Source organism: Haliotis rufescens, unplaced genomic scaffold (assembly GCF_023055435.1).
Source record: "Haliotis rufescens isolate VD_foot unplaced genomic scaffold, xgHalRufe1.0.p SCAF_7, whole genome shotgun sequence".
Lineage (NCBI taxonomy): Eukaryota > Metazoa > Mollusca > Gastropoda > Lepetellida > Haliotidae > Haliotis > Haliotis rufescens.
Genome location: NW_025964361.1, coordinates 59,239,752 through 59,265,386, shown reverse-complemented (window position 1 = coordinate 59,265,386; position 25,635 = coordinate 59,239,752). Strand labels below are relative to the sequence as shown.

The following is a 25,635-nucleotide window of genomic DNA, read 5'->3' as shown; positions in this document are numbered from 1 at the left end:
TGATTTTGTATATAATCATATCGATATGTATGATACAGAATTTTCTAGACCCTAAATATGTTGGGTTTTTTTACCTTTGTTTATAGTTTTTAAGATTCTGCAAACACGAAACTACTTAATCGAAAATACAAGGGGTGTCTGATTGGAAGAATTTACGTTTATAGGTTTCACATTTGTCATTAAATAATTTAATTTTCCGGTAGACAACTACACAAAAAGTAAATTTAAATAGGATATTCCATGTGTCTCGTGAAATATCCTCTATTTATTATTGTTATATACATGTACGTGTTTCTTGGATTATTTTATGTGTTACAATTGCTGCAAAATAATAATATCTATTTGAAAGAATCGTTTATTACATCATCGTGATGAAACTGAAACACATTTCAAAGCAACGTTCAGCCCATCTGTCTCATTATGGTATTTACTGTAGTTATTATTCAAACACCTCTACACCCCCCAGGAGCAGTACCTGTTCGTGTACCAGGCGGTGGCGAGGGCGGTGACAGAGGGTGACTCGTCATTGGATTGTGACGTCATCAGAGAGATGAACCTGGATGACGTGTCAGACTTTGCTATGGGAAATAGGACTGCTCAACAACATATCAAGGCAGGGGTTCAAATTTACATCAGTGATTTTAATCATTCTCGATCATGATCGCTTTGGAAAGAAATGTTGCAATAACAAATAACATATCATACATGCATTAGAAACGCCAAATAACGAATCAAGTTAATATTACTACATGCTAAAACCTATTCATTCTTTTGCAGGTCATGCAAAGTGAATTTCAAGGTATGCATACATCCAATACAATATAGCTAATAATATCATTTCATGTTTTGACATGTTAAATGACAGGATAAATGTTATCCATCTAATTGATAAGAATTGGTGACAATATATTCAATAAGTAACAAAAATGTATCTGATACTTTTGTTGTGACGATGAACACATGGTTTGTCATATTTGATCTTCTTTATGGATCTAGGCGATGCCAATTCTATTATAAACTGATGCATGTTAGATAGTTCTGAAATTGATTTGTAATTTTCCTTCTTCAGGATGTTTTCGAGGTAGTTTGTTAAAGGTCATTTATGACCACCGCCTTGTCATGTTTCACTGATGTACCTTGACGCATGTAATTGGTCAAGGTTCATAGTTTAAAACTTAGCGTCTTGAACTAAGCATCGTCCTTTGTACCATACAGAGTGTTCTCCAAAGGACTCACTGGAGACATTGCCAGCTTTAAGAAAATTGTTTCAATTAATTCAAAAAACTTATGATGATGGGTTTGAGATTCGTCCTGATTATATTTCGAGGTTTTTCAGCACCAAACCCGTCCTCGAGGGTTTCACCAAAGTGTTAAATGTCTAAGACCTGCATCATTGCGGGCTTTCTCCCCACACCAAGCTGTTACACCGTGATATAACAGAAACACTGTTCTAAGCAATGTACTAGTATCCTCTTAGTTTGCATGTGATTTGCTTCCAGGCCAACCTGACGATTCACCCTTCACGACTGTACCAGTAAGTATATGTACTCCCCTATATGGCAAACTTATTGTCAAAACAATGAATGTAAATCATATCTCATCCAAAAGTTGTTCTTAGTTTTTCACCGAATATTATATAAACGAATAAAACAGAGAAAAATATATTGTGTGTGCGTTAATTACTATATATTTTTCATCTCGTATATTCCGCTTCAAATTCATCAATTTTCTTTTACATCCTCCAGTCATATACATCGCGGAATGGTTTCGTTATCATGACGTCACATCCGAACAAAGAGGAAGTGTGGGAGACACTTTACAATAGTGACTGCCGAAGTATATTCACGTACCCTACACATGATCAGGTTGGTTAAAATTAGATAAACATGTAACCGGTGCATGTGTTTTCATATTATGAGCTATCAAATGTTTAAGCATTAGTGCTTTCAGTTTGAAGAGCGGGGAGGGCATGTAGGAATTAAATGCATCAATTTGTGTTTGTGTAGTGTATGAGGGTAACTATATTTCTCTGTAAGATAAAGCCAACGGATAAATGTGGTATCCTTTGGGGTTTTTTTCGGGTACATCTGCAAACTAAAAGATGGGATAGAGCCATTTACTACCTTCAGAATTTAATAACAAACATGGCTTCGCCCTTGTCTATCGCTCATCGAGTCGTTATTGATCATCGGAATTCTGAACACATTACTTGATAAGTGTTACCATTATTAAAATACAAGTCTTAACAGTGTCTGACAAGGGCGTAGCGGAGGTCTCGGAGTTTAAAGAACTTTGTTCACATTGATTAATTAAATTTTACATATTTGCTTGCAGTGATTTCCAGAATTAAAACAGTGGGAGTTGCCTCAAATAGTGTACCTTGTTCCATTTTGTCGTTATATAAGCCATCTCACTGCATTTGTTAACTTTATCACAAACCAGGCAGACGGGACATCGCATTAATTGGAGTAGCTTCTCGTTGGCAAAGGGCAATTACTCTAGCGGGAGGATGGATGACATTAAAAAATAATAGTAGCTACGCCACTGTCTAAAGCACTTGGATTTTGGAAGTTTCAGTTGGAACTATATTAACTGTTGTCATTATCCGAGTGACTTATCATTGATCGACCTTGTGACATAATATATCAATGCGCATATTCCCGCAAAACTGGCTTTTGTTTAAGTACTGCCTGTGAGTGCCGAAAAAACTTTTTTCGGGATATTAATTTAAGAATGACATTGTATATTAAAAAGGTTATGACGCGTGGCATTATCTTATGTTAGGAATAAACTCGCCACATGATACAGGATATTAGCCATCCCATAGCACACCCGCGTGATCACCTCTATTTACTCTATAACCATGACATAACAGTGTGACAGGGTACATCGTATCTAGAAACAAAACAGACCAACTCATAAATGATTCTCTTCCAGTGTTATCTACCAACAGCTGAAACTTCAGTTACAACCAAGAGGTTCGAAGCGACTGTTTGCAGATCTACCCCATTGTCTAACAACATCTTACTGAACACGGTTGAAGTCAAATTAAAGGTATGAGTTCTTAACAAAATAAATAATCCAGTTCTCTTTTAAACCTTGGTATTTGATTGGTAACTAACCTGGGGCATTTAATCTAAACACTGATATCCCTGTTACATGGATGTTTTACTTTACTGGCTTAATTCATTACTTGTTGTTATAAAAGAATATTCTCGGGTAACCTGCTTCTTACGTCATCTGAACTGTGTCAAAAATAGATGAGGTAAGAACTAACAAGCTTTCTTCAAGCAATCCCATTCTACATTTTTCTTCCAGGATTGTGGCGAGGTCACTGTTATACAACACTACCACAACACCGGGAGTGCACGTGACGCGGAACTTGATTTGCTGATTGATAGCTTCCTGACATGGACCAATGATCCGGAACGAGTCTGCAGCATGATCATTTCTGAGTAAGTATATACGGAACCATCTAAACACTTGAACACCTTAGGGACATGCCCTTTCTGTAACAAAACAACTACATTGGCACCGAATACATAACATGTCTTGAGTATGACTGTGTGTATTTCAGCGTCAATAGCGAGTGTCGACTCCTGGTGCTTCTTGTGAACATCGCCAGCAGACTGCAGGACGACGGTAGAGTGGACGTCATCAACAACATGCGACAACTTTACACACGTCTGGGAGGTCCACCATTCACAGAGGTAGTCGCAGAGATCTTTGCTGATTACAGACAGTGTAGCCTGTGTGTAGCTTGACTTAGTCATGTCATTCATGTCATTACTCCGATCCCCGATCGTGTCAAACCCGATGGGGTTTGACGTTAAAGAGCTAACACAAAGACTCGTCAGCTAGAAAAGTCAGATTACTATGTCTGAGTTGAGTATCCATGATACACTGCCGCGTAGTATCTTCGTGCTGTGAGCTACCACTATAAAACGCCTATTAGTCTGGACTAGTACAAGCAGACACACACGCACACACGCATAGCTAAATGCCCGTCGGTATATAAGTACAACGATCTTAAACACGACGTTAAATCCCATTGCAACTGACATCATGTCATTGCAGTTTAACGATTATATATTTTATCATGGATATGGAATCATTATTTAGAATATATTGGCACCCTCTGTTTACAATGTTCTACACTAACAGCGTCTGAACACAGCCTGTGTCATAATATCATTTAACCTATTATTCCAGGCTGACGTGAGACTATGTCTGGAGTTTACTCAGCGGCGGCTGGAGACACGCGGAGTTTACGCCAACATGTGACAACAAGAACCATATCTTCCATGGAAGCGACTGTATGAAACAGTGGCCTGATGGAAACGTTCAATATTATAGACAAACAATGACATAATATCACAGATTACCAATATTCTGTAAGACTGCAACTTTAAGGATATCATACCGTCAAAATATGAAATACACCGAGAGCTCCATCCTTGAATTCAATTTTATTAGGGAAAATCATTTTCATAGTTTTAATGTTGTTACATTCGCCCATATTTTTATGAACTTGATATTTTGCGTTGTTTTATTCATGACCTCTTGTTGCTAGGCAAAACCTGGTTTTCTGGTTGCACTCGTAGGAAATTATTTTTTTATGAAATCCATATGCACATCTTTTTTAGTTTCTCTTTCCGATATGTATGTGATATATTGCTGGCTAAGTGAATGCGATTTCTAGATGCACATGGACGTTATTTCTCTCTCTCTCTCTCTCTCTCTCTCTCTCTCTCTCTATATATATATATATATATATATATATATATATATATATATATATATATTATGAAAGTCGCAAAGTATAAATAAACAATTTCATATCTTTGTCAAAAAAAGAGTTTGCACGTTTATTTTAGAATTTGATATTTATTGCATAGCGATTGATTTGATTTAACGAAATATGAACAGGTTCTTTCAAATGTATTAATTCGATTCTTGTGAAGACAGATACTGATTATGCATTGTTTTGGGTTTTACTAGCAAGGTAACTTGGCAGAAGAAAGCTTTTTTAAAAGTTAAAAACTAGCTGCAATTTAGGTAGCAAATATATTTTGATTGGACAAGCAATGTCACAACATGTCACAACTCCAGCTGTCAGCCTCAAATAAATAAGATTGTGAGATTTTATATAATCACGCAATTATAATTTCATATATTAAAAATACGTTTAACTCAAAAACTTCCGTGTCCTTTATATTATTTTTAGGTTTCATTTTCTTTCAATCTTCCATAACTGAATGAGCGTGAGTTGTAAGTTACTGAAGAACTAATTTCATCCGATATAGCTACTGGGGCGTCTTCCATGAACTGACTCACTTGGTGTATTAAACGTTTTCATAAGGCATTGGGCATTTCGACAAAGCACATAAAATATCACTTACGATAAGTAAGAAAAGCAACTTCTTCACATTGCGGGTGAAATGGTGACAAAACAAGGATCAAAATCAGGACGAATCGGTGATTCAAATTCACGATCAACGGATGCTGGTGAGACGAGGATCACGTTAATCCGATTCTGACGCCACAGGCCACTTGGCAACCCATTGCTCTTGAAGCATGAATATATGACTGAATTAACGAAACGTTTGTATTTATTGTGCCACTGACCTAGAATAGGTATGAAATATAAGAGGCCATTATTATTTATGTGAACTGTATCTGCGATGTTAAAGTAAATGACATAGCAACTACGATGATGTACGAATATTCACCTGCAGCCACATCAACGACCAACTATTTCGGAACTTCAAGATGTAAAGATGAAACAGAAATCAACCACTTGTTCAAATCCAAGTTATATCCATTGTCTGGTGAATCAGTATTCCCTGTCCCAAAAATCGAACCCAGTGATTTGTTTGTGAGAGTTTTGTTATCTTTACCGGCAACAACATTCCCGTCAGTTAAGAGGCCGCCATGGTCGACCTCGTTGTTTATGTCCCTACATGGCTGGGTATTCATCATGTTCTGCTTCATTATTATGATAAACATATATAATCCACATCACTATTCATGCTATCCGATATGTAAGTATAGTTATTTCCCTTGAATGAAGTTTTATCTTTACAACCCATATAGGAAAAGAAATTCAAACTGATTTGTTTAATAATCGCCCAGTTGGGGCTTGTATTAGCCCCTTAATGCCGAGCGCCAGGCAGGGTAATAACAAGTATCATCTTACAACGTCTTTTGACATGACGCGGCCGGAGATCGAACACCTAACCTTCTACTCGAAGGGGCGGTGGAAAGGGAGGGGGGGGGGGGGGGGTGGAAAGGGAGGGCGGTGGGGTAGCCTAGTGCTTAAAGCGTTCGCTCGTCACGACGAAGACCCGGGTGCGATTCCCGACATGGGTACAATGTCCCCCGCCATGATATTGTTGAAAATATTGCTAAAAGCGGAAAAAGGCTATACTCACTCATTCACTCTACTCCAAGGGCGGTCGCTCTACCACTAGACCACGGAGGCGGTCGAAAATAGAGGAAAAACTTCTAATCAGATAATATTATGAACTTATAACAATGTGGTATTATTGTATTACTATTATTACATTGGTTGATAATTCAGTAGAATATTGTGATTAAATGTTTCACAGGAGGATAAAGGCTTTTTCATATGAAGTGGGTGTTGCCGTTCCTATTGTGTCTCATTCAAATTATAGCCAGGTGTTGTATCGCTATCAGTCTTGCCGCATAGTTTATGTGAAAATCAGAATCGATCAACAGAATATTATCTGCTGTGTCATTCATGCGATATGTTTTGATGAACAACATTATATAAGAGAGAGAGAGGGAGCAAATTGTTAGCAACTTTGGGATTATTACACATCCAGCCTAAACAGTATCATCCTCGTAAAATTCCAAATATGAATCTTGGTGTCTGCAGCAAGGATAAGGAACTGTCATGGAAAAGTTTCAATCACTTGCTTTTAAGTACTCATGCACCTACTTCTTATCAAAACAAAAAGGTCAACGCCAGAGAATCATCAGTCTCGAATGTCCACCAAAACAGATTCAATAAGGCGGAAAAAGCAAAATAGTGATCAAAAATATATGATAACACCTGTTCACTTTGTACACATGCATTATAAGGCAATGTGAAGGCATAAAAAAGTGTGGGAGAAATAAAATGCCTTAACATTAACCTGATAGCTCCTCAATGAATGTCTATTTCAAACTCACATTTACTGTATAGGTGATGATATGTGAAGACAAGGTGCGTTTATGGATAACAACGTCTTTATAAAGACGTTCAGGGCTTCTTCTTGACCCCTTCATGAGGAGAATACTGAGTGAAGGTATATACACATATGTCATTATTGTTCATATATATATACATACATATATTCCTACACCGGTCAGGATTAAAGTATAGTGTTCGATCAACTATACCTGATGATAGAACGTAAATGTTTTCATCTATATTCATTTCCATATGATGTATGTTTACCTTATTCAATAACATAAGCACAAATACATACGAAATCACATTATTTGATTAGTTTAGGGGATAATGCTTTAGCAGAAGTAGATGCTGTACCATTGCAAGAAAAAACACAAAGAATTGAGTCGATGTAAGGCTACAGGTTTATGTACAGAAAAGTACAAGGACTGGAGAACACTCCTGGGCTGGGAAACGCTAAACACGACTGTCAACCCGAATGGTGCCCGGACAGAACATATACCTACAACAACTAAATTCAGCTACAATATGGGTTACTTCCCTTTGTTTAGAGCATGTGAAGCACAATTCCTGAATAATACACTGATAAGGTGCACTATTAAACCAGGAAGAGTAGCTTCCCTTGCACTATTAAACCAGGAAGAGTAGCTTCCCTTTGACCGTGGAACACAACTGCAACGGGAGAAAACCCCTTGAATTGGAATAATGTAAGATTACCAAAATAATGCATTTTATTAATAAATAATAACATTAATTATTATACCTTTTCAATCGTATCATACACACTTCTTTCCAAATATTGCGCATACAGTATGTTGATGTGTTGATAACACTCCACTAGAGAAAGCTATTATAATGGGCGTGTCTGATTGTGGTTAATCACATGCTCCATTGCCCAGTAGACAATGTTCTGTTTTCCTGTGTTATTATAGCAGTTTTTTCATGTGTAAACATGTTTTCAGGGTTCACCCTCCTCTTATATCTTTGTCCCCAGTGGGGTGGCCATGCTTTTATACTAAATAAACCAATAGAAAATCATTTGTTCTGGGGGTTTTCATACCTAAACCGTGAGACTTACCTCACTGTTTTACTTTCCTTTGTCAACAGGTATTTAATAAGTAATTAACTTGTTTTGATCGCTATATGGCTGCAATATTGCCAATGCGATGTAACGTTTTAACTCACTTACTCACTCACTCTTATATCGTAGTTGGCTGGCTCTGCCATGTTGATGTACACATGCTTATCCTGCAAATCACTAAGTAGTCTGTCTCCACTAATATAATCTTCCAAGTAAAAAGATATGTACACGTAAAGTGGCCATGTTCTTCACGGCCTTGCACTTTTGCGTCAACTCATTGATTAAAGTTTGTTTATCAAACAGGATGCTGTGGCCACAGAATATGACACATGGGGCACCTTACCGAACAACCGAACAACACGAACAATATGCAATCAACATTGATTAAGGTAAATTTAAGCTTCATGCTTGTCATTGTTGTTTATTCAGATGACACTTGGTTCTTGAGCTGCTAGACCATAATAGACCATACTACGGATGACAACTATGACAACCGACAGAACTGTATATTTACATATGTAAGACAGTATGGACATTGCCTCAGTGGAGATACTGTATACTCCATATAAAATTTCCAATGCCTGTTAGTTTTGGTTTACCAAACATCCCCTGTTGCGCTTCCATATCTAGTTATAAAAACTGGTTATTCTGTCTGACCAAATACTAACATAACACAAATGGCGTGTGCTTTGATGGATGAAAAGTGCGCGCAGTGTGTTCGTCTGATTCCTATGACCAATGCAACACAGAGGGAATATCTCATTTCATGAATCTGACACTAATTCCTAATCTGACACTCAGGGGATTGTGTGTGTCTGATTCATATACCGAGTATGCCATGGAGGACGTGTGTATGCATTTTCCATGACTTATAGAACAAAATTAATCACTTATACATATAAGTACATAGGACAGATGGAGTGTATTCACACAAATAAAAACATAGACAAATAAATAATTACTCTTGGCTCTGAGCATTGACAATATATAACCTTTGCATAAACATCTCCGAGTGCAGGTGCTTAGACTTGTCTAAATCTATGCTCACACAAATAATCATGTACCTACATTTAGTTCATCAGCGAATATTCGCTGAACTATTGTTGTAAGTAAAGTAAGCGTCCAACAGGATATATGTCTAATGGTCACACATTTTGATAACGCAGGTCATAGTACGTGCACCATAGCCGTTAACTGAACTTGCTGTTACAGATAAAAGTTTGTGTCTGCCTTTTGAATTGTCAAATTGTCTCCTTTACCTGTCAATTTGAAAACCATGGTGCCTTTTGCATTACCTCTGTCTGTTAAAGAGTTCCATTTCCATTTTGACATTTATTGTACACAACAGACGTAATTCAAAATTGAAATCTAGTTTTAAATTTCAATAAAATCACTGATTGCTCTTGTGTCATGATTGATTTTCAGTGGTCCATTCATATTGTTTTCGCCATAATTATTTCCCTTTTACACCCAATGAATTCTGTTTCGTTGGATAATCGAGACTCGTTTTTCTCTGGCGATGACATTTCATATTAATTTTACATAGCACCGTTAAACCAAATGCAAACGAAAAGGTCTCAACATATCCTCATACGTCGCAAAGGTAAGGGAGATTGAGCCCGGTGATATCACAAGGGTTGAATTGCAGTGTGTTAATATGCATACATGGAATAGGTATGTGACACGGGGTATGCTGCTTTGCATTTATAACCTTAAATAGCATGTGAACATACACAATTGAAGCAACTTTAAAATGACAATTTGGAGTCCTTGGTGCTCAATAAGTGTTGTAAAAAGCAATTATAAATAGAATTTGGTGCATTGTATGTCCTGGCTGATTATCCGTCACCGTACCCCTGTTATTCTTCTCTCAAAAAACGTTTTTATTTGACCCAGATTCTACCACGCATAAGCTGTGCTGTCGTGGTCTGTCTCTCCTTAAATGTATATTTAAATGTACAAAGTACAATATAGTGTTGCTTAATGTATTCAATTCTAACGTCAATATAGCAGTTATTCACAATCTAATTTTAGACAATTACTCTCCCACTATTGCATATTTTGAATGTAATGATAATGAAGTATTCTGAATCCATACCTATAGTAGTTCCATTTGTTGCTTTGTTATTTTTTTAACCAACTTGATTGAATTTAATGGCATAACAAAACGTATCTTTGTTCTGATGATCCAAACTATGTGGTGTCTCACGTTATCCCACTTTCAGTATGTCCCTGTTTTGACTTTTAAGCATTACCCTTAACTACATTAGGGAGGAACATTTAGTCCCGTCGTCTAAGATGTTGCAATTCGCTGTTTAGAGCAGCGTCCACTAGAAACCAATGACTGTTGGTAATGCTGAGGTTTGTCAGCACCACATTATTGGATTTAACCAAAGTCGTAAAAGTCTAAGACCTGCACCATTTGGGGCTTTCTACCCACATCAAGCTGACAACCTGATTTATGTGAAATACCGTGCAAGCGGCGTTGACAAAACTCACTCATTCTTCAGAATAACATTGCAAGCAACATTTACACTCATCATACAAAGGAAACACAATCTTCCGTCAACGCAGGCGCCCAACCATAAAATACCGTCATTGTGTCATGGTCATACACTTGTGCACTATGTCCACGTTATGTATAAACATGCCTTTGAAGCTACAAAAATACATGCATTTTAGATATTTACATTTTATGAAAGCAAACCCCCGCTTACAGACTACAATGTGTTTTTTAAAGGTGAGCAGCATAACATTTACCCGTGTAGTAATAGGTGGCCCCATCTGCACGGCCAAGCGGAATCAACTTCCTGGTTGTCACACGTGGTGGGTGTGTGGATACTGACTGCTCAGTGTTGTCTGCGTGTGGGATACAGCTTATAGCAGGTAGGGTTTCAGTCATTGTATGTTGCTTTTTAAGTTGTTGTTAGTCTTTATTTCACCTAGGACAGGATACGTTCTCATTTACCTTCTTGTAACACTGTTGCCACCCAAGGTTAGTTTCAGTCATGATAAATGTCATCACCGATGAGCAGGCTTGGCCCAGTTAGCTTTACGTTTCAACTAATTTGTGTGCTGGAGCGCAACGAGATGAAACGATATATTTCTTCGATAAAGTCACCTTGAAAAGCACAAATTCATTTGTCAATAAATGTCAATGGTACACATCCCTACGTCACACATAGTTGCTGTTCGGTTGGTATCACTAAACATACAGTAATGTAAGTAAGTACAGCAATGGAACATTGCAATATGAACTGTCTCAGAACATATGGAACTCATTTATAAGTTTATTGTTTTAGAAGACTATTAATGGTATCCAAGTATAAAAGCGAACACAACAGTATGCATATAACATGCAACTAAACATTGTTTGTAATCGCTCTTTCTGTAGCAGTTGGCAGCTGATGTATGGGTATGACTATCCTTTTGGATATGCACAATGAGTAAGTTGTATCTTACAACCATCAGTAGAGGTACACCTTAGAATGCCATAGGGAAGTAGATGTGTTTTCTTCCATATCCAGTGAGACTTAATCACATTATGTTGTAATATACACCCTTTCATTGCGAGTTTTAAACATACTCGTACCTCAATCTGATAACGAACTCAAATAGCCAAGTCTATATAATGTATAATCATGACATTATTACTTTTATCTAACACTAGAAGGAAGTTGTGCGTGTTTTCCTGATAACTTGTTTACCCATGTGTGTACTGCAGCTATTATGTTGATGAAACCACCCGAATTCACACTTCAGTTGTTCCGCTCGCTCAAATACACACTATACAGTCACTTTGAATCATGTAACGTATGTATGCTTTTCACCTATCCACACTATTAAGGAAGTATGACTGTCATAGAAATTAAGTATGCAACATCTGCTGCAAACTCTCCATTTAGTCGACAGCCGCCAATGACTCCATACAACCACTATAATACAAAAGTCGTGTGTGTCTGTCTCATTGATTATATTAGTATGGTTTGTCTGACTCATTTGTACCATAACACAGTGAGGGAGAGTGTCTGATCCCCACACACAAGACACTTGTTGTGCGTGTCTCTTTCATGCGACTAATGTAAAACAGTTTTCAGTTCATAACCTTATGAGCGTAGACTTTTCTCACTTTATGAAAAGCCTCTACATATGCGGTGATCGTAAATGCGGCACCCATCAATAACATACCATCTGAAAATGTTACTAGGTCACAAACATGTCGACGTTATGAATTTCAATACGCTTCCATTTATGAAATATTTCCTTGACGAATTGGCCGAAATGAAACGTTTGTTTAAATATGAATGCTGAGCCTTATGTATGTTTATGTGATCAAGGACAAAGGGAGACATGCATTTCAGATGTTAACATCGAATGTAAACATGTTTATTTTAGGGTGTGCAGTACTAGACGTACCCGTGTTGCAATAGGTGGCCCGGTTTTGCAGTCAAGGGGAAACAAAATCCTGGTTGTCCAACATGGGTGTGTGGCGACCGACTGTCAGCTTGGTGTTGTCAGCCTGTTTGATACAACTTTTAGCAGGTAAGCTGTAGTAAGCATCTAGTTTTTTTGTCGACTGGCTGACTGGTCACATATTGCTTTGACCAATGGCCAGTCCGTACAACGAGGTGGATAGAGAGAGATAAAAACTTGGTCAGGTAACGATAGTCTAAGTCGGCTTCTCAACAAGTTGTTTTGATCCGTTCCGGACCCTGGGTCATGTTAAGGTCCGGACTAGTACAATCAGCCAGAAACACACGTGCATGCACGTCGATATGTAAATCAAATAACCTTGAACGGAACGTTAAATCCTACTTCACCTCCATAATTAAAAAGCTGATTTTCTAATCCTTTTCTAATCGAGCACGTTCTTTTCACGAAGCTTTCAAAGAGTGCCATGCGACACTTGCTCCAAGGTTGTTTGATAAAAGTTACAACTCCCAAGTAAAGATTTTATAAAGTTTTATAGTATATGTCCGAAACAATTCCCTATTTTTACTTATATATACCCTATGTACCACATTATTTCAGATAAATAATTGTGTTTTTATTTTATATATTACTTTTCAGAAAAGAATGAATTGCAAAATTCAGACTTAACTGTTGATTTTATAGAAATAAGTAAACCATATGACCATAAACCATCATACGAAATCGTAAGAAGAAAACGGACACAAAATGTTTTGTTGATTAGTGTTTACAGGTAACAGAAATATATGGAAGGTATGAAAGTACCAAAATAAATTTTGGCACCAAGTGATTATAACTGTAACCGTGTGATCAGAATGTTTGGAATTGGTGACCTTTTCATTTTGAAGTGCATGTTGAAAAGTGATTGAGTGAGGGGAAAATATCTGATAAAGATTTTAAGAAGTGCAATTTCTTTTCTTTTGAGTGAGTTTGTGGGGGAAAAAGATATTGATCATGGAAAAGTGTTCAGAATATTTTCATTGTGTGCATTGAACGAATATGTACGTTATGGAAGCAGTATATTGCACTGACAGGAAGAATGTGAAATGGAAAGTTAATATGCAACGTTCTGTTTGACAGTAAATGTGACGTGTGTCCCAAAGGACTAAGGAGTGTTGAGCAGTATTACTGAACTTTGTGACTAGTATTGTGTTGAATGAAGTATTAAGTAGTTTTCCACCAAGACATTTACAATGTAAATACACATGTACAAATACAGTACTCATCTTTGCATACTGACCTAGTACCATGCATATGATCATGAACAAAATAAGATATAAAGGCAAAAACGGTCAAAAATATTTTATTGGGGCTTGCGCTCTTATCCCATACTTTATTGGAAGCCTGGTATTTATTCTTGCTGAACAATATGTTGCAATGGCATGCAGGGAGTAAAGTACTGAGTTGCAGGCTGGACATGGATTTCTTCCTTGCATGGTTCTCCCTGCCTGCCTGAATATCACATGCAGCATTGCAAAAGCAGTGCGCAATAGAACTATTCGGGTAAGGGAGGTATGCACCAATTCCCCAAATCAGCGGCAGCTTACCGCTTTAAGAAGACACATGTACTATGTGCAAAATTGCAAGGGCAGTTCGTGATAACGCTATAGGCCTCTATCCAATTGACATAAGCGGTCAATGAAGGGTGCCACTGCGATTTCTATACCCACTGAGCTTGTCAACCGAAACAGTATGTTTGCGATGATGTGTGACGTAGTCATGAATCCTTGCAATGTTTCTACGGGACCAACGATGACGGGTCTCAGTAATAAATCCATAAAACTGTGTGAAGTGTGATGCGTCCATGGTTACATCATGAAGAGTATGGAACGTCATGCAGACAAGTGAAATAATCTCTATTCTTCAAATCAAGATCCATTACAGTAAAAAACATTGTAGGATGTGAGTAATTACATTGAACATTTTGTACTGAGCTATTTTCTGTAAATGCGAAAGTTTATTTCACCTGTGGGGTGGTCGGGTAGCTTAGTGGTTAAAGCGTTCGTGAGTCACGCCGAAGACCCGGGTTCGATTCCCGACATGGGTACAATGTGTGAAGCCCATTTCTGGTGTCCCCCTGTGATATTGCTGGAATGTTGCTAAAAGCGTCATAAAACCATACTCACTCACTCACTTATTAATAGTTTAACGAAGTGCATACGGGATATTATTCAGGAAGTTCCGGATTGAAGCTACTCATCTGCTGTGTGTACTGTATTCAACTTCATTTCTGACTGTCATGTGTTATTCAAGAATATAACATAATTGTTTCACATGTATGACTGTGTTAAGCTTGTGCATGACCATCAAAATCAGTGATAGGATATCAGTCGACCCATAGTAGTAAATCTCGGGCTGATGCAGCGGCTGAGGTGGCAGCATTAAAGGTGAAGATACAGTATGTTGGTATTGAAAAAACAAAACAAGATCAGAATCGGAAAGAGAAACATCTGGCAATTGCAGAAGCTAGATTGCATGTCCTTACTCAAGTTGATGTAGAAGATACTGTTATGTAGGGCAGGGATAATACAGGACACATTTCACTAGTTGATAAACATGTGTCTAAGGCCCAGTATGCGATGGATCATGTTCAAAACTCTGATGAATATATTCGTAAACAACTGAATCACACACATGTTGTTAACTCTTCACCTCAGTTGAACACTCCTATAGTTCAGGCATCAGGCAAAAATCTTGATACTGACAACTCAAGGTTACACACAACCAAATGTTTTCCCATAGACTTCTATAGTAACGTTATGATTTTTTTTTAAATAACTAAGCATTCAACAGCTATTACCTGTACGTGTGTGCACAGTTTGGCCTTAGAGCAGCAATAAAAAAAATAAAAATGACTAGCTTAGCCAGCTCCTTTTCCGAGTACCGGAAGCTAAACACACCTACCCCAGTTTCGCACCAAATGTCACCTACTTGAAAATAGCTGTGGTCACGTTCAGCATAAGTCATTATGTTGAAAAAGACAGTACTAAATATTGAAAAACATGGTCAGTTTCAATAACTTGATGGATGTACATTTGAAAGACATAAAAATCTTACAGAATATCCTCCAATCACAGCCTGCTGATATCTCTCGATCTGCACTGAAGGCTCCCTACGAAAACCGCGCTATCCAAACTGGTACTGATTTGGTGTAGTAGAACCTCAAGACCTACCTACCCCAGGTCTACTTTCTTACTTGAAAAGTTAGGTGACTGGCCCAGAATAGTGGGACGTGATGTGATGGCATTGCACTACGCAAGTTTGGTGATTTTCGAAACAATATAACGTACTTAGGGATACAGATTAAGGAAAACACCAGAATGCCTATATCAAGGACAAACTTCGGTTTAAGTTTAAGCCACAAATTCTTATGCTGTACCCATCCTTTCATATTGTTTTTGTGTTGGTGATTGGACGAAACAGGAAATTCAGGGTATTGACACCCTCAAACGAAGAATCATGTCAGACAATAGATCCAACCAACCTCACTCTTCCCTCAATCGCTTAAATTTACCAATCATAATGGGAGGGTGTGGTTTGATTACCGTTGGGGCTCTCCATGATAGAATTGTTTTGTGCATTTTTGCACAAATGTATTTATCTGATGATCCTCTTGTGAAGCATGTCAGGACTCATGATGAAAATAAGGCGTTCCACAGTTTGCGTGGATGAGCTAAGAATGTGGGACATAATCTCAATGTCAGTGTAGATTTTGTTGATGGTTCTGTTCTGCTGGACGTTACAGAAATGAGTGTCAAACAAGCGAAGTGCCATATCAAATCGGCCCAGATTCAGTTTTTCAAGGAAAGGCTATCGGAACGACTGCATCGAGTTTATGTGCAGTGTGTTGAGAAGGTCAGCAACTCTGCAGAGTCCTTTGCTTGGATGAAGTCGGCTGGCCCGAAAAGTGAAACAGAAGGCTTTCTGTTTGCTGCTCAGGACCAGTCACTTCCGTCGTAACCGCCCATGTGTGATTTTGCATCAAAATGTAAACATGAAATGTAGATTATGTAATAAATTTAACGAGACTGTCCAACACATTGTCAGTGGATGCCCAGCTTTGGCACAAACACAATATCTTAAGTCACATGATGGAGTGGCTCGATCCTTTTGTTACCATCTTCGCAATGCTTGTGGTTTTGACACAGAGGGAAATCAATGGTACGACCCAGAATATGTAGAGGGTGTCATGGAAAATGATGAATACAAAATTCTTTGGAATAGGCCGGTTTACAGCCTCAGATGTATACAGTCCAACAAACCTTTTTTTATAAATCCAATGTAATCATTTATATTATTGAATTTTCTGTCCCTTTTGGCACAAATGTGATTGACAAGATTTAGGAAAAACATGGTAAATATGCGGACCTCGCTTTCAAAATGGCACGCTTGCATTTCAAGTACCAAGTTGTCCGACTCCCATTGTTCTCGGTGCCTTAGGTGTGGTACCTCCCAAACTGTTGACCGTCATTGGGAGAGTACCCGGGTTTTGCTACCAGTCCTTCTGCCAATAGGGTTAATGCAGAAGGCTGCAGTGTTGGGGAGTCTTCACATTCTCTGAAAAGTCCTGGGTGCGTTTGACAAGGCAGCAATTTCCATTAGGTATGCAGGTTAGGGACAAACTCCAGAATGCCCATATCAAGGAAAAACTTTGGGCAGAGTACAAATGTAGACTTAGAGCTTAGAGAACTTCAGAGCTGAACGCTCGCAATAAAGTTAACGCCACAAATATTTATGTTGTACCCATCCTTTCACGTCCTTTGATGGTGTGGCTCGATGCTTTTATTACCGTCTTCGCCATGCTTGTGGTTTAGACACGGATGTCTATGAAATAAAGAATGCTATGCGGTGACGTGTGTCAGAACTTTACCATTGCGACTGTCATACACATTGAAATTGTTAAGTGAAACAGTATGTTTGCGATGATGTGTGATGTACTCATGAATCCTTACAATGTTTTTACGGGGCCAACGACGACGAGGTCGCAGTAATAAATCCATAAAATTGTATGAAGTGTGTTGCGTCCTTGGTTTCATCATGAAGAGTGTGGAAAATCATGTAGACGAGTGAAATAATCCTTATTCATTCAATCAAGAACCGTAACAATTGCCACCACACTTAGAAATGACCTGCCATTTAACGTTTTTACTCAGACGGTGTGTATTTATCTCAGTTAGGCTGGTCTCTGATCATGGAGGGCATGAATTAGAATCCCAATGACCCGACATCACAGGCACTGTCTAGACTTCACAGATTGCCTGAGCCCCTTCCATTGGGAAATGTTCGGCTGAAATGGAATAATCCTGAAATATGTCTCACATCATTTGGATACAGCAATCTGTGAAGTCTAGGCAGCATCTCTATTCATCAATGAAAAGTACAGGAGCCTAGTCCTGGTCTGTGCAATGGATATGATCTACAGCTCAATCCAAACGTGCCTGCCTGTGATGTCAGGCCATTGAGATTCAAATGCAGGCATGCATGCATATGATTTGAGGTGGGAACAGGTGAGCTGGAAGAACCGATCTCAAACTCCTCCATCGGTGCACGATGAAAGGTGTGTGCTACAGAGATGACATTCTGGATGTGTACGTGAGATCTTATGCTGGTTCATTCGGACAGGACATCATCCTAATGTACGTTAGTGTACGACCTCATCGTGCATGGGTCGTTGATGCCTTCTTAGTGCAAGAGAAATCGGTTGTGGCCAACCCAGTCACCAGACTTTAACTCTATCGAACACATGTGGAACGTGCTGGAGATGCAGACTAGAGTGAATGAGTGAGTATTGATTTATGCTGCTTTTAGCAATATTCCAACAATATCACGGAGGGGGACACCAGAAATGGGCTTCACACATTGTACCCATGTCGTGAATCGAACCCGGGTCTTTGGCGTGACGAGCGAACGCTTTAACCACTAGGCTACCCGACTGCCCCAAACAACTCTACAGGAACTTGTCAAGGCCCTTACAGACGGGGAGGGTAATTTGCCAGTAACCATCCAGACACTTGCTGGGCATAAGACGACCGTTGTGTCAGGCTGTGATTGCATCATATGGATCATGTACCCGCTACTGAGGTTGTTGTTTTGGACAACTCATTCGTTTTTGTGTTGTTGTTTTGTCGTTTCAGTTTTGATCAGATACTCCCCATTTGACCTGTGATCTGACTGATTATTGGTCACATGATGTCTGCTGGCATCGTGTGGTACATGGCAACGGACTTTTGTTCACTAAATATATCTTCACGCAATACTGTCTTTGGCTATTTCAACAGATGCACACAATTTGTGGTATTAACTTTAAAAGTGTTGATCCGTAGCACATTTTGAGTATTATATATGGTGTTATGCCTTTCACCAACTGTATTACATGCAATGCAAGTCAAGTGCTTAAGTAAGTTATAAGCGATAACTAATGTTTAAATTATACGCGATCACGAGCCGATTGTTTACTAACTTGATATAGATTACTTGACTCATAAAGTAAGTGTATACTTGCATGTAGCCATATAAAGCTGTCTTTATGTGCAAGATGACTAAACTATGTCTTCACCCTTCCATCCAGATATGCATCCAGAAAGGCATGTTCCTCTCACATGATCACAAGACGAACCTCCTGCACATTTTCTTTCTGAACAAGTCATGCTGCAGTTAGCTCAATAGGTTCCGTTTTATTTTGGACATGGAAGCAATGAGTCACTTTTCTTTGTAAAACATGCATCAAGAAACAAACAAATATAATATGTTTGACGAATGCTTCCCTAGTTTGGACATGGATTATCAGATTAACACGACACAGATGAGCACCGGTTTGATGCTTACAGGACAATGATCATGAACACTTCAACACAGATAATATATGAGCTTACATAACATACACAAACTGCATATTAATCACTTAATGACTCAAAACAGACCATGACAATGTCATTTAGAGATTTATATCCTTGGTAACCTTCAGTTAAACCGATCATCACAGTTTGTTTGACTCAAAGTTATACTTCTTACAATTCCTCTTCCGTTCCACACATACTCCACGCATAATATTTTTCTTCTTTTTGGGAAGAGTAAAAAAATGAAGTGTATATCTTCCAAGTGTGGCCCTGTTGTATCTGTCAGGAAACAAACATGAAACCGGCAATATGCTACACTGAGGGCTCAAACTACACCTTCTACTGGCTGTGTTGACACGAACCCTGATAGTAGAGGCTGGGGGTATAGAAACAAAGCCAGGACCAAAGCAATCGAATAGTCAGTTGAAAAGGATGGAAACCCGTTTATCCAAGAACATTACTTGTGACTTAGTATGTGAAACACCCAAAGAGCAAGAAACATCAACTGACCTCACTAAAACGCTCAACGGTATCCTTACCGGAAACTCGAGTTGTTTACATCAGGCTTCAACAGTTTGATACAACAACTATCACAACATCGACTAACAATCTGAATGTATTTAGAATTGATGAAGGGAGTGGTGAATCATGGAGGGAAACAGAAGAGGGACCTAGACATTTCACAAAAGAAGCAGCGAAACTTGATTCATCTGAAAATATACAGGGCACACATATGCTCTTTAAAAAATTTAGAGAGCATTTAACTGTTATGGGGCTTGTCTACATACATCCAGAAAGATCCCCCCATATACACCAACTCACATGAAAACGGTATAGATATGCTTGGGCAGAAGCCATTACATTTTTACCATGACTTTGGTAATTGGTAAATTTTATTTTGATAGGTGACGTAAAAGCTCGTATCAGAACTTTAGATGACTTCATTCTAGATGATAGTTCCAATTATCTCCCTTTACCTGAACAAAATACGCCTGATTTGTTTAATCTTGATCGATCTACATGTGATAATATTAATGAACTGTTATGGATGCTCACTGATTGAGCTTTGCAAAATGTTTCACATGCATACTATCAATGGAAGAAACATATTTGGTATTCTAAGTAATTACACCATCGTGGTACACGTTTTGTGGACAAGTTTCAAGCGTCAAGTCAGATGTTTACCAACATAGTCTACTTTAAAGTATAGTCTCGCACAGCAACGGACCACGTGCACATGACTATTGTGTGTAGTTCGAAACATCAACAAGGAGTTAATAAGATTGAGCAGGCTTAAAGGCTAGCTAGCAAAGTACAAATCTTGTGATGCTGATATGACAAATTACCTTAAAGAACTACAGGCGATGGATTAGATTCATAAATTCCTTATAGTTTCAAAAAAGATGTCAATTTAGCAATCAATGCCATGGAATACATCCTGAATTGTGTAAGTTAAGTCTTTTAATCTCCTATATAAAACCACTTTTCAATAAGATGCTACAGTGCTATATGTGGAGATATTTTTATGAATATACAGCTATATCGTTTCGTTTCGGTGTAGATACAAACACTGTTATCAAGCAAGTGATGTACAAAAAAGTGGAGTAGGTAGGTTTTATTCATGCAGATCATTGATGTTTATACAAGGTTGGATGATGATGGATTTGTGATGAAACATTTCTGTGCATCACTTGCTATCATATCTGTGTTTTTGTTAGTCAAGGGCCTCATCTTCTAGATGGCATTTCTTTTTCCATCATATTTCTGACTGCCCCACGAGTGACACCATGTTGTCAGACATACGTGTTCGAAAAAACTATCTTAATTAATGTCCTTGGTGTCGTTGTTCAAAACAACCTTAGCGATGCGACGGACGCCAGTCCATGTTAAGGTATGGGAGTTATGATCAATGTGGATGCAAGACGACAAAACAAACACTCACATCAACAGGGTATATTTCGTGACGTTTAACGTAGTACAGTTTATAGTTAGAGCCATGGCTTTAGGAACAGTTGGTGACAAGTTGGTGACAAGTTGGTGACAAGTTGAAGCGTCGACAAGTTGATGAGGTTCAGAAAACTACAATAAACAATAGATTTCTGTAAATTCAGAAACATTTACCAATTTCCTAGTATTTAACACATTCGAAATTACATCCAAATGAAGCAATAAATACATTGACTACATTGAAATTATGCAAAATTACCAAGCACACATTTGCAACTATAATGTAACAGTTGTGTGAAATATCTAAACAATTTTTGCACTAAATTAATATTTTGGCATATATACAATTTCAGGGTGTTCAGAAATAAACATAAAACCTAACAATGAAAGGAAAGGTACTCACATGTGTCTTTACATAGTTCAAATATAGCAGGCAGTAAGGTGAGAACCTGGAAGCATGGAGGTCCAATACACACTGATGAGCATGTGCTTCGAAATGCATGAGCTTTGAAGAGGTCGTGTGACCTGTGAGCTTAGGTTAGGTACCTAGGAGATTTTACGTGCGCTTTCCGACTGAAGCGTATTTCGCACACGGGGAAGCACTTTATTCTATTGGGAGAAAAAAAAGCGTAATAAATAAATAAAGAAGTGCGACCCAAAAAAATGTAACTTTTACAGTACTAATCTAATAAAGCTAGGGGGGCAGTGGGGTTGGCTGGGGGGGGTGTGGGTGGTAATAAAATACTCAATAATATGGAAAAATTTGGGCGTGGGTTGGAGGGGAGGGGGTCAAGCGTGGGAAGGCACGGCGTCGGCGGGCGAGCGTGGGCTTGGAAGTTTTACCGACAGTGTCCTTGCAGGAGGTGCTTGGAGACCTGCTCTTCATGGGGTTTGGAACCCCTGAAGAGGACCTTTGTAAGGAGGGCGGTGGTGTTGGCGATGAAGTGGTTGGAGAACTTGACGCTGCTATTTTGGAAGAAGTGTTGCAATTCCGTGTAGCCTGCAATGTCGTACTCCAGTTCCTCGGTTGCCGTTCTGTGGACGATGGCCAATGGGACTCCTGGCTTGGCGTAGATGTGATCCGTGGAGGTGTGGACCTTATCTGCCTGGAGTTGCGGGTGCGTCCTGTAGTGCTGGATCAGGATTTGTGCCTTTTCCACTAGGACATCCTCAAGCTTTTGACCGGAGGGGGTGCCTCGACCGGGGTGGTCTGGGTCTGGGCTTCAGCGGATGGAGTAGGTGGTGGCGTCGTGGTCTGGACGCTGGAGTCCACTAGGGCGGGCTCCAAGGTCTGGGACTCTGATGACGCTGTTTGTGTGGTCGGTGGGGTAGAAGGTTGAGGTGAGGAGATGTCTCTCCTCTTCCTCTTTTTTCTTCCGTGACCAGTGCCCTCCGGCGAGAGGAAGGGCTCCTCCCCTCTGGATTCGAGGGGAGCGAGTTCCAAAGCAGCTGCCGGGGGGGATGGGGTGGAAGGAAGGGAGGGGACTTCTTCTTCCGTGGGGGCCTTTTCTTCTGCGCCTGATGGGGTGCAGGAGGGGCTGTGGCCGAGGTGGGTTTCTCCTTGGGCTTGGTCTTGGCCGAGGCTATGACCAGAGGCCTCTTCTTTTGACCTAAGTCAAAGATGATGGAGATGGTAGAGGTTTTGGACTTGTAGGAAGTCCTGAGAGAGTAGTCCCCAACCCGGTAAGCCAGCAGGGGCTCCAGGATGGAGACAAGCTCCCTCGGTAGTGACCTAGAGAGATCTCTCCTAGTCGGTTGGAGTGTTGAGAGCTTGGATGGACGTGTTCGCAGGGCGAGTGTCCAAGCCGAGATGCGACCTGTGAGCTTTGACATTGCACATGAAGGTTAAGGTCACGAGGTAGTGGAAAGTTACTGAGAACATGTAAACATTGCATACATGTATCTTAGAATTGATAAATATTACGTGGAAATTGAACTTTAGAACATAAGTGTAATAATAAAGTGTCTTAATCATTGGACCACCATGGATAATAAGTTAAATCAATTGTAACAATTTTAACTTGATTTCATGTCATTCACTAACGGTTCATACTTTGGAACATTAGGAAATCTTGCATCTACACACTCGGCCTCTTAAACATACTCACGGTGTGTTTATGGGCAAAATACAGACCTACAAAAATGTAAGATGACAATGTCATTAACACGACGTCAAATATACATTTTAATCAATTGTTTGATGGAACGAGTAAAACGAGTTTGTGAATAGGTCTTCGCCGTTTAGAGTCATTGTTTTCAATATGACACTCCTGACATATCCGCTTTTATCAGCCTCAGTTCGGTCACATGACCCATAGACCAAGTGCTTCGGGGAAGTGTATCATCTTTTATGAGCACGATATCGTTCAATTGGAAATTGCAGTTTGGAGTGTTCCATTTTTGACGTTGTTGTAGTGTTACAAGATACTCTCTTTTCCAACGTGACCAGAAGACATTTGCCAGATGTTGAATGCGTCTTCAGCGTTGACGTGCATAAACATCGTTTAGCTGAAATTCGCCAGGTGGGGGAATAAAGACTTTTGATTTCATCATGAGAGGGTGATTTGGCATTAGTGGATCAAGATCATCAGGGTCACTAGAAACTGGAGTAAGAGGTCTTGAATTCAAAATTGCTTCTACCTCACATAGGAAAGTTCTGTACATTTCATCATCCTGTTGCTGACTGAACTCATGAAGTAAAGGATTCAGGACAGTGCGGACAGATGTGATTAGCCTTTCCCACACTCCAGCCATATGACTTGCCTACGGTGGATTGAAGTTCCATCTAATGTCTTGCTGAAGCAATTGAGATTGTAACTTTGACTGATCCAAGTCATCTATTGCTTGACGAAGTTCCCTGGCACCGCTTTTGAAGTTTGTTCCGTTGTTACAGTGGATTTCTTTAACTGGACCTCAACGAGGCAATGAAGCGCCGAAGAGCATTAATGAAGAAATCTGTGTTCAAAGAATTTGCGGTTTCGATATGAACGGCTCTATTGACAAGGCATGTTAAAAGTGCACCATAACGTTTGACATACTTACGCCCTTCTTTCACAACATGTGGCCCAAAGAAGTCAATACCTGTAAATTTGAAAGGAGGCGCTGGGTTGACATGGTTGGATGGAAGTTCTAAAAATTAGTTGTACACTTGTAGGCATTTTATATCTCCTGCATACAACACATATACATGTCATAACTGACCTTACAGCAGAGTTTCCGTTTGGAATCCAGTATGTTTCTCTTAGGCAGACAACACATGATTACGACCTGCATGGCAAAGTTTATCATGGATCTGTTAAATGATCAAGGTAGATAAATGGCATTTATGGGGCAAGGTAATTGGATGTTAGACAAGATCAGGCACTTTTTCTTTGCTTAAACGACCACTAACTTGCAGTAACTATCAGCATTGCCAGCTTTTTCTGACTTTACCATTCCAGCATATTCATGACAATCAGAAACTGGCCATTTGTCTTCAGGAGTTCCAAGAAACTGTAGTCCATCAAACCAGAGTGTTGACTTGAGAAACTGCTTACAACCTGAGCCTCTAGAAGAACTATATGCTGGGTTACCTTTTGAATCAATGTACTTCCATTGCTGGGGCTCACTGTAATCTCTGATTATCTTCACACGATTTGTTACAAAAAACTGGAAATTTGTTCCGCTCATTGCTGATATAGTGAAGAAAGGTTGTGGAGTCGGTGTAATAAGTGACTTCATCAATGCTGATATCCAACTCATGCAACAAAAACTGACCAAGTTTAACTGAAGCTGTAGCTGCTGTTAGTTCAAGCCTTGGGATGGTCAGAGTTTTCAAAGGGGCTAGCCTGGCTTTGCCTAGTAACAGAGCAGTGTGTATGTTATCTTGGTCATCACATAGTCTAAGGTAAGGTGAACATCCGTACCCGGTAGTGCTAGCGTCAGAAAAGATGTGCAATTGTCTGGAAACAATTGTGCCAAAAGAAGAAGGCTTGAGGCAGTGTTAAACAGTTAAGCCCCTTAACAATTCCAACTCTTGAAGCCATTGTTCCTCGTGGCTCATCCTCGTTTGTGCTCAGTGCTGACTTCATCATCCCAGCCTAAGGACTTGTCCTTACAAAAGT

At 39.3% G+C, this 25,635-nt stretch overlaps 1 protein-coding gene across 3 annotated transcripts in view; it reads left to right on the top strand.

Annotated features, from left to right (window-relative positions):
* The window catches only part of LOC124125607, a 149,611-nt gene that overhangs the window by 84,245 nt on the left and 39,731 nt on the right, over positions 1-25,635 (top strand). The window contains exons 1-3 of one of the 3 annotated variants that reach the window (XM_048387361.1): positions 8,563-8,668; positions 11,054-11,165; positions 12,675-12,821. The exons of 1 other annotated variant lie outside the window; for it this stretch is intronic. In XM_048387361.1, coding sequence (XP_048243318.1) covers positions 12,758-12,821 — 64 coding nt within the window. In that variant the 5' untranslated portion in view covers positions 8,563-8,668; positions 11,054-11,165; positions 12,675-12,757. Of the gene's footprint in view, positions 1-8,562; positions 8,669-11,045; positions 11,166-12,674; positions 12,822-25,635 lie in introns of those variants that run through there. One more of the 3 variants, XM_048387362.1, reaches the window with a different exon arrangement.